At 40.8% G+C, this 25,282-nt stretch overlaps 1 protein-coding gene across 1 annotated transcript; it reads right to left on the bottom strand.

Annotated features, from left to right (window-relative positions):
- Positions 1–8,076: 8,076 nt before the first annotated feature.
- On the bottom strand, positions 8,077–23,741 carry LOC133460772 (zinc finger protein 501-like). Its single transcript, XM_061741542.1, has 2 exons — positions 23,624–23,741; positions 8,077–9,820 (listed from the first exon to the last, which is right to left on the bottom strand). Exons 1-2 carry the CDS (start codon positions 23,693–23,695, stop codon positions 8,711–8,713), a joined length of 1,182 nt encoding a protein of 393 aa, XP_061597526.1. The 5' UTR covers positions 23,696–23,741; the 3' UTR covers positions 8,077–8,710.
- Positions 23,742–25,282: the final 1,541 nt, after the last annotated feature.

Genomic DNA, 25,282 nt, shown 5'->3' with positions numbered 1-25,282 from the left:
ATGCATTTTCTTTTTATTTCATGTTTCTCCTTCATAGATCAGTTTTCTTGAATCCAGGTCCTCAGGACTTCACTTCCCTTCAGGTTTTAGATGTTTATCTGTCAAATCTCTGTACTTCAGTAATGAATAATAGTTTTTGTCCATTTTTGTTTTTATAATCTATTCATTTTTTTTCAACAGAATGTCTGTTTGACCAGTTCTTGTTAATTTATTTTATGTTTTACCAACCTTCCACCATCCAGTCTCTCTACCACCTGCTCCTCAACCACCACAAATGTTATCACATATTTAACCTACACAGGATGAAACACGTTTTGATATTTTGAGTTGTTTTTATGTTATTCTTCTAACCAGAAATGACTTTGGACAAAAACCAGCTGCAGAGGAAACACGACCAACTAAATACCACTTACAGTAAGCTAGAGGCCAACTATAACCAACTGAACAACACTTATAATCAGCTCAAAGATGATTACCTTGGTGGTAAGAAAGATTTATTACCAAATAAACTTGAACTTCAGCGTAAGCCCCCATAACTTATTTCTATTAGTGTCATTTAATTAAAAATAAATAAGATGGAAAGCTAGAGCTAAAATGTTTTTATAACCTGAAAGGTAAACAAGACACCTGAAGGAGATTTCTGAATATTGAAAGAACACTCATGAATGTGATGCTCAGAACATGAAATCTTTCTAAAAACTTGTCTGTCTGATATCTGATATTAAGGAGAATGTCCTGAAGGATGGAGAAGATTTGGATCCAGTTTTTACAAAAAATTCACCGTGAGTAAAACCTGGTCAGAGAGCAGGAGGGAGTGTGAGGAAAGAGGAGCTGATCTGGTGATCATTAACAGCAAAGAGGAGCAGGTAGGTGTTTGATATCAGTGTATCTGATGTTACTGCAGTTTTCTGTTACTTGTGTTCACCTGCTGTCAGTCTGTGCTGCTTCTGTCTCCATCCTGATGGATTTCAGTTAAAAATCTGTTTTTAAATCATATAGATTGTTTTCAAACACAATCATCAGGATACTGAGACAGATATCAGATTCATGATGGCAGAAACTACTTTTGTCTCGTCATTTAGGATTTTGTGGCACAACTGGACACAAATAAAAACTCCTGGATTGGTCTGAAATGGGAATGGTCATGGAAATGGGTGGACGGATCACAGATGACAACAACGTAAGACACTGTTTCTTTTACAATTTCATCAAAGTCATTGTTTCAAATTATTAACAGGTAAAACAGCAGAACATGTTAAAAACTGCGTCATCATTATTTCTCTAATACATTTATTTGAATGAACAGCTGTGTAAATAATTTATTATTTATTTCATAAAAACTCACGAGAAGTCTGAAAGAGACTTCAAACCTTTGTTCTCAACAGTTTTTAAATAGTGTATTTAGTTTGTGTTCTGTATTTTTGACCCGTCAGAACAACAGCAGAACGACAGAATTCAGGTCTTTTCCTCTTTGGTGACTTTAAGAACATTAATCATGAAACACGTGAACGTGAACATTATTATCTGGGATGAAATAAAAGAGCAGCTTCACCACAAAGTTTTCCTGCAGACTAACTGGTTCTACCAACATCAACATCAACCGTTTCAAGGTTCTGTCTGTAAAACTGCTGCACAAACTGGTAAAACAACAGCTCAACTATGACTCCTTTATCACCAATGAAACATGAAGATTTAGAGAGTGAAAACGTTGACAGTGTTTCTAGTGTCTGAGAGGATTCACAGTAGGACGTCTTCAGCAGAGCTGAGTGTGGTTGGAACAGAGACACTAATGAGCATGTGCAGGGAGATGGAAAACCAGGAAGCAGATCAGCAGGAGAGAAGAGATTTGTGGAAGATGTGCAGACTGAGCTGCTTTCACTGGAATAAATGAATGGATACCATGTTGGAGTATTTAATGAAGACCTCATCCAACATCTGGAATCAGACCAAAAGTTAATTGTGATCTTTAAACAGTGAACATTTGTGTAAAACAATTAAAGAAGGTGTCAGTTTTATCCGAAAATGAAAATAATCTTGATTTTCATCTCAGTTGAAGTTGTTTTAATACTTCACAGGTTCTCGGCTGCAGGATTGTCTCAACATCAGGATAACAAAGATCAATATGCTGCAGTGTGTTGTACTGATGAAGGGAAATGGACATATTTATATTACACTTACTATAAAAACTGGATCTGTGAGAAGAAAATATAAGATTTCATTGTTGAATCCTGATTAACTTCAGATAACATTTGGTCACTTTCATTTATTGTGTTTCATGTGTCATTTATTAATGTGGTTATTCTGAACTTCATCATGTGTACAGGGTAGTGAAGCTGTCATCAGAACTACAGGAGAACTTGATAATACTGAAGTAAAATATAATTATTGTAAAGAAGTATAAATGCAGTTTTTCTTCACTTTGTTTACTTGTGTTGTTTTAATTTAATGTTTGAGGAATTAAGAGTTGTCAGTTAAAATAATTGTCTGTTTTCTGCTACATTTACAATAACATTTGTCCTCTTGCCTCATTTTCCCAAAAACCATTAGAAATGATATAAACAAAATGCAAAGTGTATTTCAGGAACATAGGGAAAAAATACAAGTGAACTTGACAACATCTGTTGGATTAAATGTTTCTGCAGGACACAAAGTCTGAAGTTATAATTTAGTTGTTTTTAACATGAAAGTGTTTAGATTAAAGTTACTGAAGTACAAGAACACGAGGATGAGAAAACTCTCTTTTGCCAGTTTGATATCAAGTTTATATTATTTTAACTCGTAATGTTCCTGGATATGTAATAAAGACTCCGTCTTCAATTTATCTGTTTTTTTTTTTTTTTAAACTTAAACTGATCAGCCAGAACATCACAGCCACTTGTTCAGTTTCTTGGTTATAAAGACCATTTAGTGTTTAAAAGTAATCAATAAAAGCTTAAAATCAATCCTAAAAATATACCGATAGCCAGCGTAATGATGCTAAAATGGGTGTAACGTGATCAAATATTCTTGTGGTTAAAATCCTGGCAGCAGAGGTGTGAACTGTCTGTAGTCTGTCCAGGGAGTTTTGGTTAAGACAAGTAAAAAGGCTGTTCCAGTAATCCAGCATCCACTAAATAAAACATGTAAAATCACTTTGGTGTCTTTAAAAGTTCAGTCATCAATTAATTTCTATGACCCTGACTACCACCCGACATTCCCACCTTGTTTCGGATAGCGATTTAACGTTGAGAGATACATGGGCTTTAAATATTTCCCAACGTTTTACTGAAGCAGAACATATTGTATATGTTGTATAATCCCAAAGAATGCCATTGCTTTTGGGTAACATTTTGCCATGTCTCCCAGCATCAAATTCAGGCTGTGACAGCCGCATGGCATGAAATAGACAAGGGGATTGAATCGGAGTATGTTCGTCTGAACACCATTATTCTGACCTTTCAGCGGGAACGGTAATGTGATTTTTATTTGACTATATTTATATACAATGTTTATATCACTGTACAACGCTGTACATTACGAGACGTTTCTTTATTATATTTTACACCAGCCGATACAATGTACAGCGTTGCACAGCAAGTTCTCACCCCCACTTTGGTCTTGGCCATAGTGGAGTTTGGAGTGTGACTGTTTAAGGTTGTGGACAGGTGTCTTTTATACTGATAACCAGTTAAAACAGGTGCCATTAATACAGGTAACGAGTGGAGGACAGAAGAGTCTCTTAAAGAAGTTACAGGTCTGTGAAAGCCAGAAATCTTGCTTGTTTGTAGGTGACTAAATATTTGTTTTACCCAGGAATTTATCAATTCATTCAGTAAAAATTCTACAATGTGATTTTTTTGATTCTTTCTCCCCATTCTATGTCTCATAGTTGAAGGCCTCTCATTTTTAAGTGAGAGAACTTACACAATTGGTGGCTGACTAAATACTTTTTAGCCCCACGGTATGTCCCGCAACACGAGTCTGTCAAAGCAGGCAGTTGAAAACCTGCAGGATCCATCTTGCTGTCGGGAAAATGTGGCAACCAGAGATTATTTGCATGGAATTTAAAATTTTGCACACGGATTTCAAAGAATGTCAGTTTCCGTAGTTCAGAGAGAAGCAGGAGATAATCGGTTATCACGTTAGCCTAACAGGTGAAACGTCCCCTGTTTGAAACTTGGTGGAAACGTGAGACTTTACAGTGTTATTATTTGGACTTGGAAAAACAACTCCAGTCCTCTTCTTGGTGCTCAGGACAGGAAGGTCGACCATTTCTTTCTTGCATTGGGTCTCATGCAGAAATTAATTTTGTTTCAGTTCCACAACTGTCAAAAAATAAACTATATAAAAAAGGGAAAAATTGTTTTTTCTCCATGTTTTTTTTTCACACCCATGACATCTCTGTGGTGGATGATTTTTTATTCTACCACAACAGGACAACTTACAGTATTGTCTGTCTATGTATACTTACCGTATTGGCCTGAATATAAGACGGTGTTTTTTGCATTGAAATAAGACTGAAAAAGTGGGGGTCGTCTTACATTCGGGGTCTAGACGTTATACCCATTCACACCGCTAGATGGCGCCAGATATCTTTAAAGCGAATGCTGAACTTAACTCCCCAGGCCAAAGCCAACCCCTGTCACGAATAAGAAAAATAAAAAATAGCACTAAGAAAGAAAAGAGAAGAAAATAAGAGAAGAGATAACAGAAGATGGAGAAACGAGAAAAGTGGGTGGAAGATTGGCAGGTTAACCAGCAGCTGAGGAGAAGTTATGATGCAAACTTCAAGATGATGATTTGAATGAAGCAAAATAACAAGCTTTTTCTCTCGAATATATTGTTATAATCATTTGTTTCAGATGTACTGTAATTATTTTCTGTATGAAAATTGAATTTGGTATTCAAAAAGTATTTTTTCAAAACTTGAGTCTTGAAAAAGAGGGGGTCGTCTTATAATCAGGGTCGTCTTATATTCGGGCCAATACGGTATATCAAACCATATATTTATTTCTAATATCATTGATGTTGTGTTAGGTCTAAATCAACATTACATAAATTCATAACAAGGAAAGACACAGAGACTGACTTGGAATGGGTTCTTAACGCACTTCTGCAGAAGGGGGAGAGCACAGCGACAGGGGCAGAGCCCCTGACAGCAAAATGCTTCCCAAAGATCTTCCTCCTGCAGGATGGTTTAATTGAGAAACTTGACAGGAAATGACCATATAAGAACAATGAACAGTGAACAGTAGACAATGGGTAATGGGGGGAAGTGATACCGTGTGATTAAGTCAATCACACTACAGTAGACGGATGTCACCAGACAGTCCAAAACCCTGAGTAGATCAGGAAGTGGCTGCTGTGACTTCTGTTAGCCAAGCATGTGACAGTTTCGTAAGGACAAAACAAGTTCAAAGGTTGATTAACCTCACAATTGTGCCGCAGGGGAGGTGCTGGTTCAGTTATCAAAGAGTCATTAATGATTGTCAAAGGACAATCATAAATAAAGTCGATTTATCAAATTGAATTATCCAAATGACTGATTTAATCAGGAAAATGATAACTAAACAGCACAATCAGTCTCAAGGTAGACTATACTTCAGAATAATTGTGAAGGGAGGAGTTCGAACACAGGCATTTGCCACCAGCAGTTGTGACAAATATGCGTAAAATAAGCACAAACAACTTCTCTCATTCAAATTAATCAGAATTTATTTACACAAGTGTCAAGAAGATGGTAAAACAACACTTCGGATAAATCCTCATGGCTAATCTACCCAAAACAACAACTAACTAAACATGAACACAAAACTTCAGATTACCTGTGTGTGTGTGGGGGGGGGGGGCAGAATGCAGAAACAAACACACTCAACTAATGAGCACAGTCCGGCTCATAATGTGAAACTAGCTTTTAAAATGTGTTACTAAGTTTCTCTGCCCAGACACAGAACAGCCTCTTACGTGAATCTTTGTAAATGAAGAAAAAGTGGTTTGATCCGGCTGGTCAGTCTTTCTTGATGAAACAAGGGGATCCTGATAAAGAGCGGCTCTGTCTCTCTCTCCTGGTCCAGATGAGGACCAGTGTGGATGAGGGGAATACATGGGCACAGCAGCTGGGCCTCCTTCAGCTCCAGGTCGGTCCAAAGGCGTTCACGTCGAGGCATGCAGGGTCCCTGGTTCGGCTCCTCTTTGGGCTCAGAAAACTTGCGGGCCACTCACCGCAGCGCTGCAAAACGGACGCTTTTTCGCTCAACAACCCATGAAGGAAGAGACAGAGCAGAGGAGAAAAGAGAGCGAGGAGAAGAGAGCTTTACCTTTTATAGCTGGACCAGGAAGTCAAGCCCCCCCCCTGTGGCTTGGGGTCTGTGTCCAATCAGGGGCTGTTCCTTATCACTGCAGGGCCTTAGATGCAAATCCTGGTTGAGCTTTGCGTCCATGGGGTTTCCTTTGTTCCAAACCATGCGGTCCGGTATCATAAACTCGAGGCTGGTCTCAGCCTGAGGCCCCAGAACTGGGACTCAAAGCTGACCCAAGGCCTCAACTGTTCATATAATCACACAATCCATAGTTCATATCGGACTGTGGCCCAACAAATATTTCTCATATCTTTTCTCATCATTTGTATTGTGCTGGCCGATCGGGACGGCTGACTTCCTCAATCTGCGCTGGGTGAGGGGATGGTGGGGTGGACTGGACTTGTGGGTGTATATGTACGTGGAAATGCGTGCACATCAGTCTGATTTTTTTTATATATATATATATATATATACAGGGCTGCACATAATTATTTTGGTCTGGTGCTCAGAGGAGCCCCTGGATATGTGACTTGGGCCTCCAAAAACACGGTGACCCGTCTCGCCGGACCGATAAAAGAGGGATGCAGGAAAACGATATTTATTCACTTATAAAGATGAATGGCTCAATATGGTCCTTTACAAAGTTAATTTATTTCAATAATTCAACTAGAATATGGTGTAAAAGTTAAATTATTTCAATAATTCAACTAGAATTTGGTGTAAAAGTTAATTTATTTCAATAATTCAACTAGAATATGGTGTAAAAGTTAATTTATTTCAATAATTCAACTAGAATTTGGTGTAAAAGTTAACTTATTTCAATAATTCAACTAGAATATGGTGTAAAAGTTAATTTATTTCAATAATTCAACTAGAATATGGTGTAAAAGTTAATTTATTTCAATAATTCAACTAGAATATGGTGTAAAAGTTAATTTATTTCAATAATTCAACTAGAATATGGTGTAAAAGTTAATCTATTTCAATAGATATGTTGAACCTTTATTTGTTATAATTTGGATGATGGAATTGTTTATTGATTTCATAAAATATTCTCTAATTTATTTTTTATTTGGGGTTTTCATAAACTTTGAGCCATTAGAGAGCAGCGTCTTGCTGGCGCAGGTAACTGCTGCACGCAGTGACGGACACTGGCTGATTTATGGTTCCGCGTTGCACCAACGCAGAGCTTACGGGGTAGGATACGCGGGAGCGCGAACGCACGGTGCGCGTCGCCGCGTAACATCTTGCAGCCACTTCTCGGCGAACACACGTTTTCTGTTCGATTCGGGTAGTGGTTCAGTTTGGGGTCTCTTTGTAGTTGGTGGCGGTGGAACGCGAAAATAATTACTTAATGGCGCTTGCTTCTTGGACATTTTGACAAGACGTGTCAGGGTTTGTTCAGTAAAGCTGATCCTTACCTCTCTTCCTGCCCAACGAGCATGGAGGGGGAGTAAGGACGCGCTGTGATTGGCCAGTACCAACTTTAAGTGGCGGTTCTGGGGAAAAGCTCTCCCAATAGATTTTTTAATATTAGTATTCTGGTCTGGCCACAACCAATAAAATGAGCCCCAGCTGTTGGTATGCAAAAGCGCTTCGCAGCACAAGATTGACAGCGCACTGTGGATTTTGACGGCGCATGCGCTCTGGCGGCCCACTTATGTGCAGCCCTGTATATATATATATATATATATATATATATATATATATATATATATATATATATATATATATATATATATATATATATATGCTTTAATGCATCTAGAAATATTTGTGTTAGAATGCCCGTAATGAATAAGATTGTAAACGGTAAATAATGTATGCTTTTATGTATAGATGAATACAGGGACTGATGGTAAATAGTGTTTATATAGAGGGACATGTAACAGCAAATGGCAATAATCACCCAGATATCCGCAAATTTATACTCATGTATACCACAATATGTTTACACTGTGTAAAATTCTTAATATTAATTTGTGTAACTTCTCAATACATCAAGATTTTTGACATCTAATAACAAGGGTCTATGTGCAAAACATGGTATTGAGTTCCAGGGGTAGGAGATTTTTTTTTACTTCTTACTTGTTTTTTAACATGTCAAAACTGCTGCTGCTTAAAAAAAAACTAAATCTCTTGCATTCATTGTTAAAGTATGTTTGAGCATGTCTGTTACTTACACTACCATCATGTTCAAAATAAAGACTTTTGAATTGAATTCTTGTACTTAATTTTCTAAATCTGATTATTACTGAACAGCTCTTACAGCTGTAAGAATCTGCTGCTTTTTAAAAAAATATTCAAAATGTGTCCCACAATCTAACGACCAGAATTATTTCTTTCAAACTAAATTAACTAAACTAAATTGTTGCATTTTAACTGAACTGTCAAAATAAATGATATCAGCACTGATCACAAATGTACAATTTTTATCCAGTGTGAATACGTTGATGTCTCGTCAATTGATCTTGCCGGGCAAAAGCCGCTCCACACTGATCGCATCTGTAAGGCTTGAATCCAGTGTGAATACGTTGGTGACTCGTCAAATGACCTTGCCGGGCAAAAGCCACTCCGCACTGATCACATCTGTAAGGCTTGTCTCCAGTGTGAATACGTTGATGTCTTGTCAAATGACCTTGTTGGGCAAAAGCCGCTCCACACTGATCACATCTGTAAGGTTTGTCTCCAGTGTGAATACGTTGGTGACTCATCAAATGACATTGCCGGGCAAAAGCCACTCCGCACTGATCACATCTGTAAGGCTTTTCCCCAGTGTGAATACGTTGGTGACGAATTAGACCACTTTGCTGGGCAAAAGCTGCTCCACACTGATCGCATCTGTAAGGCTTGTCTCCAGAGTGAATACGTTGGTGTCGCTTTAGATCACCTGGTTGGGCAAAAGCCACTCCACACTGATCGCATCTGTAAGGCTCGTCTCCAGTGTGAAAACGTCGGTGAGTCGTCAAATAATCTTGCCCGCCAAAAGCCAGTCCACACTGATCACATCTGTAAGGCTTTTCCCCAGTGTGTATACGTTGGTGACGAATTAGGGCACTTTGCTGGGCAAAAGCTGCTCCACACTGATCGCATCTATAAGGCTTTTCTCCAGTGTGAATACGTTGGTGGGTTATTAAATGAAATTGTCGGGTAAAAGCCACCCCGCAGTGATCACATCTGTAAGGCTTGTCTCCAGTGTGAATACGTTGGTGAGTCGTCAAATCACCTTGCCGGGCAAAAGCCGCTCCACACTGATCACATCTGAAAGGCTTGTCTCCAGTGTGAATACGTTGATGTCTCGTAAGATTATTTTTCAGGGCAAAAGCCGCTCCACACTGATCACATCTGTAAGGCTTGTCTCCAGTGTGAATACGTTGATGTCTCGTAAGTTTATTTTTCACAGCAAAAGCCGCACCACACTGATCACATCTGTAAGGCTTATCTCCAGTGTGAGTTCTCTTATGGATCTTCAGGTTTGATGAAGTGGTGAAGACTTGCTCGCAATCATCACAGCAGTGTCTTTTGGGTCTTCCTTTATGATTCTGTAACAGAGAAGATGACTTACATTATCTTGGCTGCATTATCAAAAGCCTTTTCAGTTTCAAGTATGGAGCTAGAACAGTCTCATAATTAACATATGCACACGCCCATCCACAAATGCAAAGGACAAAATTCACAAACGCACAGACCAATTTCCAAATGCACACGCTGATCCACAAATGCACAGAACAATTCACATGTGCGTGGGACAAGATACACAAATGTAGTTTTGATAGACACACAAATATAAACTGATTTGTTTGTCTGTGGGCTGCTCTGGATTTCCGTGTGACTTTTGAGACTCACAAATGTGTTTTTTCTAACACGGAAGGATCTGCAACCAATCATATCTTCCTTTGTTTCAGCCAATCATAAGAGCGCACCCCACGTGGGGGACGATTTACTCGTAAACCAATCAGATTAAAGGGCGGATACACCTGCTGTTTGAGCTGCGTCGTGTCGTTCGCTTAGAAAAGTGATTCAATATTTCGAGTTGGTAGAGTAAAGATAAATAAACAAGACAGCAACACGGGATGGAGAGGAGATCACTGCTCTGCTTTTCTTGTGATCTCGGTAAAGAAAACAGCGCGATCGAAGATGGTTTGTCGGGCCGTTCAACCAGAGCCATCGAGAGACTGGAGAGCTCTTAGTCCTGCCGATGCAGGAAATAAGGCAGTGAGAACCAAGTGAGCCAGGTTAGATTCCATGTGGATGTCTCCCAGGTGACCTAGTATGCATAATGTGGGGCACACTGTAATTGAGCCATGTGGATAAATCCTCACATATCTCCATCCAGAACTTCTGTACCGGTGCACAAAACCATGAAGCATGTATATAATTATAAGGGGTGTTCTGTGTACACTGATCAGATATTACAGGTAGCAAAATCCATCTGGAACGTCCTTTGTCCTGTATAATGTATTCTGTAAAGAACTTTGTGCTGTATAAGTTGCAAGTTTGGATTCTTGGGCATAGTGAAATTATTTAAAAATAATTGTGACCAAGAGATTTGGTTATTGTTGAGAGGTCAGCCGCCCATTTGGAAATCGGAAGAGAGACTATCTATTTTGGACATTAACCTGTAAAGTTTCGATAGTAATTTTGGTGTGTTTAGATTAAGTAACTATTTTCTTAGCGGGAAGTTGCAGATCCAGTTGGTTGAGTTTTTTTTTTTTAATTATTATTATGGTTTTAATTTGTTGGTATTCTAAAAATGTATTACTGCTAATTCCATATTGAACCATATTGAACAGTGAGTGTGTGAAAAGGTACAAAATGTCCACTTATGATTATATGTTGTAGATACTTTATTCCTTGGTCTCTCCATTGAGTAAAGTTTACCATTTTTTTTAATAATTTTTCAGAATGTCTTGGTTGTTCCAGATGGGTGTGCAATCACATGGAAAAAATGAGACTTCGGCTATTTTAAGGAAGTCCCACAAGGCTGTCAGAGTTGAGCTAATATAAATGCTTTTAAAGCATTTATGACGTGTAATATGTTGACTGATAAATGGTAGATCTGAGATTTTTCCAAATCATTGCAATCACTTGTTCTGTTGATCCAGATGATAAAAGATTTGCCAAATCCAAATTTGTGTAAAGTTGCCAATAGAAATTTTCAGTTTACCCGATTGAATGCTCTTTCTGCGTCTAGAGATATAATTGTAGATTCCTGTTTATTGATATTTGAATGATCTATGATTTTAAGTAGTTTACGAGTATTAGTAGAAGAGTGTCTACATTTATAAAGAGATATTGGGCGGTAGCTCGATGGGAGCATAGGATCTTTATCTGGTTTCATCCATCCATCCATCCATCCATCCATCCATCCATCCATTTCCGTTGCTTATCCGGAACCGGGTCGCGGGGGCAACAGTCTCAACAGGGATGCCCAGACTTCCCTCACCCCAGACACTTCCTCCAGCTCTTCCGAGGGGAGTCCCAGGCGTTCCGAGGCCAGCCGTGAGACAGTCTCTCCAGTGTGTCCTGGGTCTTCCCCGGGGTCTCCTCCCGGTGGGACATGCCTGGAACACCTCCCTAGGGAGGCGTCCAGGAGGAATCCGATACAGATGCCCAAGCCACCTCAGCTGATCCTCTCAATGTGAAGGAGCAGCGGCTCGACTCCGAGCTCCTCCCAGGTGACCGAACTCCTCACCCTATCTCTAAGGGAGCGTCCAGCCGCCCTGCGGAGGAAACTCATCTCGGCCGATGTATCCACGATCTTGTCCTTTCAGTCACTATCCAAAGTTCATGACCATTAGGTGAAGGTAGGTGCGTAGATTGACCGGTAAATCGAGAGCTTCGCCTTTCAACTCAGCTCCTTCTTCACCACGACAGTCCGGTACACCGACCGCATAACTGCGGACGCTGCACCGATCCGTCTGTCAATCTCATGCTCCATCGTTTCCTCGCTCGTAAACAAGTCCCCGAGATACTTGAACTCCTCCACCTGAGGCAGGACTTCTCCAGGCCACCCTTTCCTGGTGGAGAACCATGGCCTCATTCTTGGAGGTGATGATTCTCATCCCTGCCTCAAACTTGGCCTCAAACCGCCCCAGCACATGCTGAAGGTCCCGGTCCGATGAAGCCAACAGGACAACATCATCCGCAAAAGGCAGAGATGAAATCCTGAGGTTTCCAAACCGGATTCCCTCCGGCGGCCTGGCTACGCCTAGAAATCCTGTCCATAAAAATTATGAACAGGACCGGTGAAAAAGGGCAGCCCTGCCGGAGTCCAACATGCACCGGGAACAAGTCTGACCTACTGCCGGCAATGCGAACCAGACTCCTGCTCTGATCATATAGAGACCGGACAGCCCTTAATAGAGGGCCCCGGACCCCATACTCACTGAGCGCCCCCCACAGAATGGCACGAGGGACACGGTCAAATGGCTTCTCCAGAGCCACAAGCACATGTAGACTGGTTGGGCAAATTCCCATGAACCCTCGAGCACCCTGAGGAGGGTGTAGAGCTGGCCCAGTGTTCCACGGCCGGGACGAAAACCGCATTGTTCCTCCTGAATCCGAGGTTCAACTAATCGGACGTATTCTCCTCTCCAGTACCCTGGCGTAGACTTTCCCGGGGAGGCTGAGAAGTGTGATCCCCCTATAGTTGGAGCACATTCTCCGGTCTCTCTTTTTAAAAAGAGGGACCACGACCCCGGCTTGCCACTCCAGTGGTACTGTTCCCTTCCTCCATGCAATGTTGCAGAGGTGTGTCCACCTGCAGAGGCCTGTCAAAAATCTGGTTTCTGATATCTGGTTTCAATAGAAGGTTAATATTAGCAGAGTTCCTATTGAAGGGTAAACTTTTACTCTCCTTAACATATAAGATCATTTTATCAAATGTTGCTGCAAATATGCTCCAGAATTCCTTATAGAATTCGACTGGATGAACTCATTATATAAAACATAATATGTGTGTGTGTGTATATATATATATATATATATATATATATATATATTCAATTCAATTTTATTTATATAGCGTCTAATACAACAGATGTTGTCTCTAGACGCTTTCCAGAGATCCAGAACATGAACATAAACATAAACCCCGAGCAATTATTATATAAACAATGGCAGGTAAAAACTCCCATAGTGGGAGAAAAGCCTTAAGCCAAACAGTGGCAAGGAGTCAGGAACGTCAGCAGCACACAGCAGGCAGGTGGAAGCAGCAGCGGGATGACCAAAGGTGGGGGGGGGGGGGGGGGGGGGGGGGGGGGGGGCGTCAACAGCACACAACAGTCATGTGTGTATTTATATATATATATATATATATATATATATATATATATATATATATATATATATATATATATATATATGTGCCAAACATTCATACACATTCGTACGATGTTATAATCTCCTACATCATCCAATATTGTCATGTAAACTTGTTCGCTGTTCTAATCTGCTACTGCTGCTACCGCTGCTACTACCTCTACTACTAAATATATATCACTTTTCCAACTGTTGCTCTGCTTACTGCCCCCTATCGGTCACCACCGGTATGACGGGCTCTCTTCGCGTACTACGCGAGGAACGTTGCCGTTGTTAAGGGACCCGAACGGACGCGACCGGACGCGAACACAGGCACCAACTGCAAGTATAAAAGGGCTCTTATTGACCGCAGAAGTGTGAATCTACGAATATCTGTCCAACTTTATGGGACCAAAAAGCTCCAGACTGCTGCGTCTGTGCGCGCCGCCACATTTACAAACATTAAAGCGCAGAAATGTTTATATGCACAGTAAAAAAAGGTCATGTGTTTGCAGGCCCGGAGTGGCTAATCGGGAGGACCCGGACAATTCCCGGTTGGCCGGTCTGATGTTTGGGCCGCGAGTGCCGGTGTTCAGTTTTTTTTGGGGGGGGCCGGTGTTCAGTCATTGCAGTGGGTTGATCACGTATGCTACCGCATGGATGTATAAGTGCTACCGCTGTCCCTGGGCCGCTTCCGCCTCCACTGGCAGCTTTTTTCTTTTTTTTTTGCAGACCCACCGTGACGTTACACGTCCGGACACTCGGACAGTGGTAATGGCGAGATGGAAAGTAGAAAGAGCAAGGGTGGCGCGGAGAAGCAAAGATTAAAAAAGATAAAAGCTCTGGAATCAGATGCAGCAAAGTGTGCCAAAATTGGCAACTTTTTCACAAAACCGAGCTCGCGGACAACTGAGGGCAATGAAAAAGGTAAGCCAAGATGTTAAACTTTGCCTCCAAACCACCATTGAAGTTAATCATCAAGTCAATAATGTGTGGCGTTGTGACAAATAACATATTATATAATTTAAATAGTATGATGCGACGCCACATAACTAGGAAACTTTGTCTTGTAGCCCCTCAGAGTCAGTTGCAAGATCCAGCACCAAGCAGCAGCCACGAGCCCACACCTCCAGAGTAGGGATGCAAATTATCGATTATTTCATTAATTGATAGTTGATAACCTTATCGATCGATCATCGATTAGTTGATAAGCGGCGTTTTTCCCCCATCTGAGATACAAACATCATTTTTTTTGCTTATATAAAATACAAAGGACATTTTAATGTATTCCTTAATCAAATATTTATTTGATACAAAAGTAACAAAAAGACATTTTTGTACCACAAGGAATATAATATAAAGTGCACTTCAAGGCTATTAGTAGTAGCAGCAGCCATAATAGTGTCATTTGTGTCAAGCAAATTTTAAGTTCTAGTTACGTTTTAAATTAGAGTTTTGGCAGTGTTCAAAATAAAATTATGAGACCTGCTGTATTGGAGCACATTTTCTTTTAGTTAAAACTGTAGCGGGGACAGATGTTTAGAGAAACCTATGTATGTACCGGGTGAAGGCTGATTTATGGTTCCGCGTTATAACAACGCAGAGCCTACGCCGTAGGCTACGGCGGCGGCTCTGCGTCGATTTAAGGCGGAACCTTCAGGCGGGACATATCAGAGAACAACCAGAAGAATATAGAGTGGATTAAAAATAAAAGTTAAGCACTGAGCTACATGTGTCTCCCGTCTGGGCCATTGCAGACTCATTGCCTGAGCATGATATTACTAAAACCAAATATATCCGCCGTCTCTTTGTTACTTTATGTGCGCGGCGCAGCGAGTTGTGTCGCATTAAATGTGGTCCGGGCGTAATACCAGCTGGTGAAATTAAACGAAAAAAATAAATAAATAAATAGATTAATTGTAATCGTTAATTTTAATCGGGTATTTTCATAACGGCAATTAATCGAAAATCGATTAATTTTTAACATCCCTACTCCAGAGTGGGCAGGTAGGATTGCTCACTGAGTGAATATTATTAGAATTCATATAATGAAGAGTATGGTGTAGACCTGCTCTATATGCAAAGTGCCTTGAGATGCTAGATTATTCAGCACTACATTAATGAAATTGACCTGAATTGATCAGAAGGCTTTGTAAAAAGGGGAGATTTTATGCTGAGAATTAAGACAATTTTTAAAATGTGATTTAGTGTCAGAAGCATAGTAGAGCTGGGTATCATCACTGACCTCCCGATACAATACGATTCCGATACACTAGGTCCCAAGACGATACGATTTCCGATACGATTCGATATCGATATTCTGGTTACAATAAGGGAATAACATGATCCTTCCACGCACGGCCAGAGAAACCCCACCCTGCCTGGTGAAAAGAAGCAGCCTGCTCACTCCTCAAGTAAGGAGGAGACTTGAGCTCAATGCAGGGCCTCCCGGGGTTGGTAGATGGAGCAATGCCCAGGACTGACTTAGGTAGGAGCACTGGGTGATAAAATGGGGGAAAAAAAATCGGGATAAAAAAAATATATATATATTTTTTTTTTAAATCGATACTTGGATTTATGTATCGATAATCGTTCCCACACATGCATATCTATAAAATATCGATATATCGATATTTTTAACCCACCCCTAAAGCATAGCCAGGAGCCAGGAGCAATGAGGGGATTGCTCCTGTCAGTATGGAAGGAACAGGTGAGCTGTTGTAACAGAGTGTATGAAGAAGCAAGCATTAGTTCCAATATAACCACTTTCTATGCCCAAACAATAGTAGTGACCCGTTGTATTTTTTATCATTAAAAGTAAGATAGTAAATACACAAAGCCCACAATTGAAAGGGAATAGGATGAAAGTAATATGAAATAAGGCTGCATATTTTGCTGTTGAAAATATCTTAATTGGTTAAGTCAAGCACTTTGACCCAGAAGGAACTTAAGGCATTCATGCTCATGTGCACTTTTTTTTTTATGTGACACAAAGGCAAGCTCGGAAACAAAATGTCAAAACGTCCTAAACTCTCTGGCGCCCAGGGGAGGAAAAGAGGAAAAGAAGAGGAGGAAAAAAGAGACAAAGACATAGGTAACCTTACAATAAGGATGATGTCATGAGTCATGACATTATTTGTCTGTTGCAGAACGACGATAACGTCGTTAACTATTAGCATAACATGGTTTGCTAATCAATAAATAGCTAGCGTTAATTGTTAGTTTTGACCTCAGTTAATGTTATGGAAGGGCCTAAGCTGTTATGGAAAACAGTAATGTAACTATTCTTACTTTCCTCAGGGAAATGTGTAAATAGTAGATCTATTCAGCAGGTGTTATAATCTAAAATGTGTTTATTTTTTACATTTTTATTGACATCTGGTTAGCTCACGTTTTCTTAGCTTGTAATAGTCAATCAAAATGTTATTCCTTTTCCATCCTTTTATTATAGTTGTGAGCCTAGTTGTATGTTGTGTTACAGTTCATATTGTCTAAAGTGTGTTTATAGTGTTAAACTTTAAATCAGTGTTAAAGTCCACATCATTGATGTTATAGCATAACTTAGCATTCCCACATTCTGTATTATACTGCAGTTTACTACTTCTTTGCATGCTGCTAATCAGCATTTCGTTGAAATGACAATAAAATTAAATCTTATATAATTTGCATATCAGAAAAAGTACATTGTATATTATACATGTACAGTATAGTGAACATCATGCATGTATCTCTTAGATTTTTCATTTATATTATTTCATTTCATTTTAATCTTGAAATCATATTATGTATCATACATTTATTATTAGACTGGTGTCATATATTCCTCTTCTCTCTTCAGATGCACTGTTGAGGTTTCTCAGTCCAACCCCTGCAAATCTTGGGCCAACTACATCAAGCTCTCCTCCTGTCGCGCCCACCTCAGCAGCACAACCCACCAGTTATTTATAAATGTATTTATTTATCATTTATTTGTTTATTGTATTTATAATTTATTTTATGTCACTTGTTTACACTTTATTTTGTGGGCATTTAAATCTTATACTTTATGTAAGCTATTTATATTGTATTTTTCATATATTCATTTCATATTTTTTTGTATTTCCTTCTAATTCCAAAAGTATTTTGATTGAGCAATTGCTTTCTTTAAATAAAAGAATGTCCAAGATAAAGCTATTCAGTTTCTTGTGAGTATATACACCAGCAGTGGAATTTACTGCGATGCAAGAGGGGTGCCGCCTAAAATCTTGCCTAGGGCGCCAAATTGGTTAGGGCCGGTGTTCTGCCAATTTCTGCTACCTGCCAGAAAATGCTACTTTGTGGTTCTGCGCATGCGCACAGTCGATTTTCAAAGTTTGCATCATTTCTTCACGATGTAAAATTGATAATATGGGATGTTGAGTATTTGATCCTTCAAAATACACGACCTATGACATGAATTGCATTACACTTTGTGAACATTATACGATAAGGAGAAAAAAACAACTATTCTATGTCTTTATTTGATATTCATTCAGTCATTGGCCTTTATTTAACCAGCAGGTCATTAAGAACTTTCTTATTTACAATCACGGCCTGGCAAGAGACAAGGAAGTGGTTTAGGGAGTAAAACACAGTAAAATTGTAGCTCTGCAAAGATAGAAAACCATTAGGGAGCATTTTTTGGCAAAGCAGCAGAAATTGACAGAACACCGGGTCTGAACAATGATACTGTAATAAACAAAGTGGCAGAGACCAGGGGCCTGTACTACGAAGCGGGATTTGGGTTTAGCGAGGTAACTTCAGGTTTAACCCTGGGTTTTCAGGACTACGACGGTGGTTCACTTCTTACCGGGGTACATCGCCATGGTAACTTATGCTGAACAGCTAACCTGCTCCGGAGCAGGTTATGTTCGAGATACAGATCGCCGGGTGTAAAAGCACCGCCCACTGACCAATCAGCTCTCTTGGAAAATGGCATGCCCTTTCGAAGAGAATCCAGTGGAGCTCGGTGCGCGGATCGTGAGAGGATCCCTCCGAAGAGAACGCGTATTCAGGGACCACCAAAACCCCTTTGCTTTCCCTGATGAGTACTGAACGATCCAAAAAAAAAGGGAAAAAAGAAAAAAGAGGTGGAGGAGAAAATAAAAAATAAATCAATCAATGAATAAATAAAACAAATCATCACCCAAAATCCGATGTACAGTCAATCCAAAACTCTCATCTCATCTCATCTTCTCCCGCTTATCCGTTACCGGGTCGCGGGGGCAGCAGCCTCAGCAGGGATGCCCAGACTTCCCTCACCCCAGACACCTCCTCCAGCTCTTCCGGGGGGAGTCCGAGGCCTTCCCAGGCCAGCCGAGAGACATAGTCTCTCCAGCGTGTCCTGGGTCTTCCCCGGGGTCTCCTCCCGGTGGGACATGCCTGGAACACCTCCCTAGGGAGGCGTCCAGGAGGCATCCGGTACAGATGCCCAAGCCACCTCAGCTGACTCCTCTCAATGTGGAGGAGTAGCGGCTCGACTCCGAGCTCCTCCCGGGTGACCGAACTCCTCACCCTATCTCTAAGGGAGCGTCCAGCCACCCTGCGGAGGAAACTCATCTCGGCCGCTTGTATCCGCGATCTTGTCCTTTCGGTCACTACCCAAAGTTCATGACCATAGGTGAGGGTAGGTGCGTAGATTGACCGGTAAATCGAGAGCTTCGCCTTTCGACTCAGCTCCCTCTTTACCACGACGGTCCAGTACATCGACCGCATTACTGCGGACGCTGCACCGATCCGCCTGTCAATCTCACGCTCCATTGTTCCCTCACTCGTGAACAAGATCCCGAGATACTTGAACTCCTCCACCTGAGGCAGGACTTCTCCACCCACCAGGAGAAGGCATGCCCCCCTTTCCCGGTGGAGAACCATGGCCTCGGTTTTGGAGGTGCTGATTCTCATCCCTGCCGCGTCGCACTCGGCCGCAAACCGCCCCAGCACATGCTGGAGGTCCCGGTCTGATGAAGCCAACAGGACAACATCATCTGCAAAAAGCAGAGATGAAATCCTGAGGTTCCCAAACCGGATCCCCTCCGGCCCCTGGCTGCGCCTAGAAATCCTGTCCATAAAAATTATGAACAGGACCGGTGACAAAGGGCAGCCCTGCCGGAGTCCAACATGCACCGGGAACAAGTCTGACTTACTGCCGGCAATGCGAACCAGACTCCTGCTTCGATCATACAGAGACCGGACAGCCCTTAGTAGAGGGCCCCGGACTCCATACTCACTCAGCACCCCCCACAGAATGGCACGAGGGACACGGTCAAATGCCTTCTCCAGATCCACAAAACACATGTAGACTGGTTGGGCAAATTCCCATGAACCCTCGAGCACCCTGCGGAGGGTATAGAGCTGGTCCAGTGTTCCACGACCGGGACGAAAACCGCATTGTTCCTCCTGAATCCGAGGTTCGACTATCTGCCGTAATCTCCTCTCCAGTACCCTGGCGTAGACTTTCCCCGGGAGGCTGAGAAGTGTGATCCCCCTGTAGTTGGAACACACTCTCCGGTCCCCCTTTTTAAACAGAGGGACCACCACCCCGGTTTGCCACCCCAGCGGTACTGTCCCCTTCCTCCATGCAATGTCGCACAGGCGTGTCAGCCAAGACAGCCCTACGACATCCAGAGACTTGAGGTACTCAGGGCGAATCTCATCCACCCCCGGTGCCCGGCCACCGAGGAGCTTACGAACCACCTCGGTGACCTCGGCTTGGGTGATGGGTGACAATCCAAAACTAATACCAATTAAATAAATAAATCAAGAAGAAATCAAAAAGAAGATGCATTTGTAAGGGGATAGGAAAAAAGGGATTTTCAATTTCGTCCCTCGAACATTCAAGTCACTTTAAAATACTAAACACCCCCCTCCTGAAAAAATAAAAAATTAAATAAAATAAATAAATAAACCCAATTCTTTGGTACAGCATCAGCACAAGTTATCGGCCAACAACAATAGTTATAGAACCAATATATACAGGACTGTCTCAGAAAATTAGAATATTGTGATTTTCTGTAATGCAAACACAAAAACAAAAAATGTCATACATTCTGGATTCATTACAAATCAACTGAAATATTGCAAGCCTTTTATTATTTTAATATTGCTGATCATGGTTTACAGTTTAAGATTAAGATTCCCTGAATATTCAAATATATGTTTATATCCCTATGAATTTACGCATTTATACAGTCAGCGATCTTTTGCCAGCTGTCTTTCCTGCATTTTGCAGCTGCAACTGTGTTGCTTTTTGCCTGTATTCTATGCCTATACTCATCATATTTCCGTAAAATTATTGTTTGCTCTTCGCTACTGAAATAAGCGGCTCTGACAGCGGACTTCTCCATGCTTGCGATTGGTCATGCGCTGAAAACACCGCCCCTTTTATGTGCACGCGCTCATATCCAGATTGGAGAAAGCTGGGTTGATATACCGAGTTGATAACCGCCGTCGTGTGACCGCTTAGCGTGATAGCAATTGTCCCGCTTAGTGAATCTGGATAAGGAAAAGATATCCTGGATATGTTGAACTTGCTTCGTAGTACAGGCCTCTGTGCACTGCTCAGGCGTTTATTGATGTTTTCAGGGATTAAAGCAAAAAAAATATTTTTGACTGAAAAAAAAATTTCATGCCAGTTCATATTCCCGCTGCACCAACTTTAAGAATGGCCCTTTTTCTGCCGTGCAGTCGCTTCCCCAAGGTTTCAAGTAAAAAAGTTAAATGCTGTATTAGCCCTTCTGTTTTCTAATACAGCATTTAAGGTGTAATAAGACTTTAACCAACACTATTTAAATACTCGAGACCAATAGCATTTTATAGGAGGAAGGTGTTTTTGAGCAGTTTTATTATTGTTAGTTTGCTTTTAATTTATCGTCCACATCAATTGGTGCAGTACTCTCATTAAAGCCTTAGGCCTGTTCTCCTAGATCTGAGTCAACCTGGTAAGCTGCACTTCTTCATCCAGTTGACCGGCTGCTCTGATGTCACTGCACACATCCTGGACTGTTTCATCAATGATGGTGTTAGTGCAGACAAAGAGATGATGATGTTATTGTTGGGAGGAAGGTTTTTCTAAATCACATCGCGCCAACACCCCCCGTGGGCCTTTGAGATGCTTTGTTTTAATTAAAACAGTGGGATTCCCCTGGTCCGCACCAGTTCTAAAGGTGCGGGTATACTTCTGCGTCACACACACGCAGAGCACACGGCGCACCCGTGACCCCGTCACGAATCGTTCAGAGTTCTCCGTCTCTCCGTTTGGTCGCGGTGCAGTACCCCCCGCGGCCACTAGTTAGCGATCTTTTTCTGAATGGTTTATCCGACTTTTTCCGGTCACAGTAAATCAAAGAAATAAGGACAACTATTGTGCAAAAAACAAAAACAAAAAAAATCACATATAAACGAAGAAAAAAGCCCTGGAAGTTCACTACTGATTCAAACCGGAAACCGGAAATGCTTCGCTTTCAAACGAACCAATCACAGCCCTCTCGGTCTGCGTGTGGACGGCGTCTCCTCGACGCGTAGTTACAATTTTCGGGAGGTGCACGTCACTGACGGCGCATGTGACGGCGTGTCCTCTGCGTGTCCAAAAACCACACGCCGTAGACACGGCGTCGTTTTGACGCAGAAGTATAATTCAGCCTTAAGCTTAGCTGCTAGGCGCCAGCCGAGGCGACTAGGGTCGCCACCCATCCCTTGAAATACGGAATTGTTACGTAGTTGGGAATTAAAAGCTGCGTTCCGTATTGAACCAATACGGACATTTATTATGCTCTAATTTATTGATGTCATAATCAACAGGTGAAGGTCGGAAAAGTTGAATATATTGCAAAACTTCATTCGTAGTAAATTCAACTAAAGATGAAACAAATATATTATTTCCCACTACATTTAAAGTAAGATACTTCAAGCCTTTATTTGTTATAATTTTGGTGATTATGGCTCACAGTTTATGAAAACCTCAAATAAAAAATCTCAAAAAATTTGAATATTTTATGAAATCAATAAACAATTCAACCATCAAAATTATAACAAAGGTTTAACATGTGTTGCTTTGTATGTATTGAGACTATGTTAGATATTAGTTTCACCTTTTAAATTTAAATTTAAAATTTAAACAATATTCAAATTTTCCGACCTTCACCTGTATCTATATTCTTCATCTGGGCTGATGTGGACATAAGTAGCATAGGAGGTTTAGTTACTATATGGTTGTCTGTCTGTACAGTCGTGCAAGTCCAATGCTATTAAGGCACTTTAAACTTTAAATCAAAGCATTTAGTTTTTTCATATAAAATAAATACATTTCTATGCAGTTTAGAAGTTTGTGGATGTTCCTTTTTTTGGCGTCTGCGCTGCTGAAATCAGGCGTTCCTTATTTTTATTTCTGAAAGGTGGCAGCCCTAAAGGGGACCCGCCCGGGGCCCGCGCGAACGGGTCCCCGACGGGCGCCGCAGCTGGGGAGATCCGCGAGAAGGGCCCGGCGCGCGTCCAGAGTTGCCGCCGCCATCCGCCGTAAAAAAGTTATGTTATACTGTGAATAACAAACTTGCAGAGAACAGTGCAATAATTATTTTATTCATAGGGATTAGATATCTGTGAACACTAATTTGCTTGCTATTTGATATTGCAGAAAAGGACTTTCTGTTGTAAAGAATAGTGTTGGAGATTTGCCCTTTAACTCATGTTCTCATATTTGTGAAATCTAAGTTGTGATGGGTCTGTTTCCTTGCAGAGGAAAAAGAGATGACAGTGTTATGTTGAAATAAATCTACATTGTGAAGCAACTCTTACTTGCACTGAATTATTTTAGAAAAATACACAGAATTACAAGGCTACAATATATGATTTTAATAATAATAGGTCGTGATCTAAAGTGTGAGGTCTGAGGCATGAAACTCCAGGGCTGAAAATGATCCCACTCCGGCCCTGTGTTTGATGTATCTGTGGTTTAGTTCAAACACGCTGATGCAGATTAAAATACAGCGTTTGGATCATCATTAGCAGACAGAAAAACCCAGAACACTGACCTGCAGACCAGCAGAGGAAAAGCTGGACTCTGGACAGTCCTGGACCTGGTCCTGGTCCTGGTCCGTCTGCATTCTTCCAAAATGTTTCAACTCTTCAGTGTAACCGGGAGTTTCTCTGGTCTGAACCAGAGCAGTGGATAAAACAGAGGCGACGCTTCCATAGGACTCTGTTGGAAATCATGGCGGTAGCACTTCCGGGTTATGGAGCCTTTATTTAAAAAACTTTATTAACAAATCTGTCTATACAAACACCAACAAGAGTATCAGGGCCATACGACGGAGTATTAGGGCCAAATTAAGACAAAAAAAATTGGAAATTACGAGAATAAAGTCATAATATAATGAGAATAAAGTCGTAAAAATTACGAGAATAAAGTCGTAGCCTAATGTTGCGAGAATAATAATAATAATAATAATGACTTGGATTTATATAGCGCCCTTCTAGGCACCCAGAGCGCTTTACAGAAATCATTATTCATTCATACACATTCTCACCAGTGGTGGTAAGCTACATTTGTAGCCACAGCTGCCCTGGGGCAGACTGACGGAAGCGTGGCTGCCATATCGTGCCTAACGGCCCCTCCGACCACCACCAACATTCATACACATTCACACGGGGCAAGGTGGGTAAGGTGTCTTGCCCAAGGACACTACGACAGCAAACTGGGACAGAGCGGGATTCGAACCGCCGACCTTCCGATCATTGGACGACCCGCTCTACCACCTGAGCTACTGCCGCCCCGAATAAAGTCGTAATAGAATAAAGTTGTAATATTATGAGAATAAAGTCATGATATTACGAGAATAAAGGCGTAAAATTACGAAAATAAAGTCGTAACATTACGAAAATAAAGTCGTAATATTACAAGAATAAAGTGGTAGAATTACGAGAATAAAGTGGTAAAATTACGAGAATAAAGTCGTAATGTTGCGAGAATAAAGTCGTAATAGAATAAAGTCGTAATATTATGAGAATAAAGTCGTAATATTATGAGAATAAAGTCGTAAAATTCCGAGAATAAAGTTGTAACATTACGAGAATAAAGTCGTAATATTACGAGAATAAAGTGGTAATTTATGAGAATAAAGTCGTAATATTATGAAAATAAAGTGGTAATTTATGAGAACTCTAACAGGAAGAGCAGTCTTCTCCCTGTGTTAAAATGAGGAATATTGAGCATCTTGTGAAGTTATATTTATATATTTATAATATATTACAACTTTATTCTCGTAATATTACTTTATTCTCAAAATATTACGACTTTATTCTCGTAATATTATGACTTTATTCTCGTAATTTCCTTTTTTTTTTGTCTTAGTTTGGCCCTAATACTCCGTCGTAGGGCCAGGCAGGAGAAAAATTAAAATAATTTAGAGGAAGATTTTTTTTTTCATTATGCACAATAAAAAAAAATCTTCCCCTCTCAAAAAAAAATGTTTTTCCTGCATGGCCCTGATACTCTTAGGGGCCAGGCAGGAGAAAAATAAAAATAATAATAATTTAGAGGAGGAAGATTTTTTTTCATTATGCACTTCGGGAAAAAAGTCAAAATGTCGAGAAAAAAGTCGAAATGTTGAGAAAAAAGTCGAAATGTCGATTAAAAAGTCAAAATGTCGAGAGAAAAAAGTCGAAATGTCAAGATTAATGTTGAAGTACAA

The sequence above is a fragment of the Cololabis saira genome, chromosome 15 (assembly GCF_033807715.1).
Source record: "Cololabis saira isolate AMF1-May2022 chromosome 15, fColSai1.1, whole genome shotgun sequence".
Lineage (NCBI taxonomy): Eukaryota > Metazoa > Chordata > Actinopteri > Beloniformes > Belonidae > Cololabis > Cololabis saira.
This window is presented reverse-complemented; position numbering and strand designations above follow the sequence as displayed.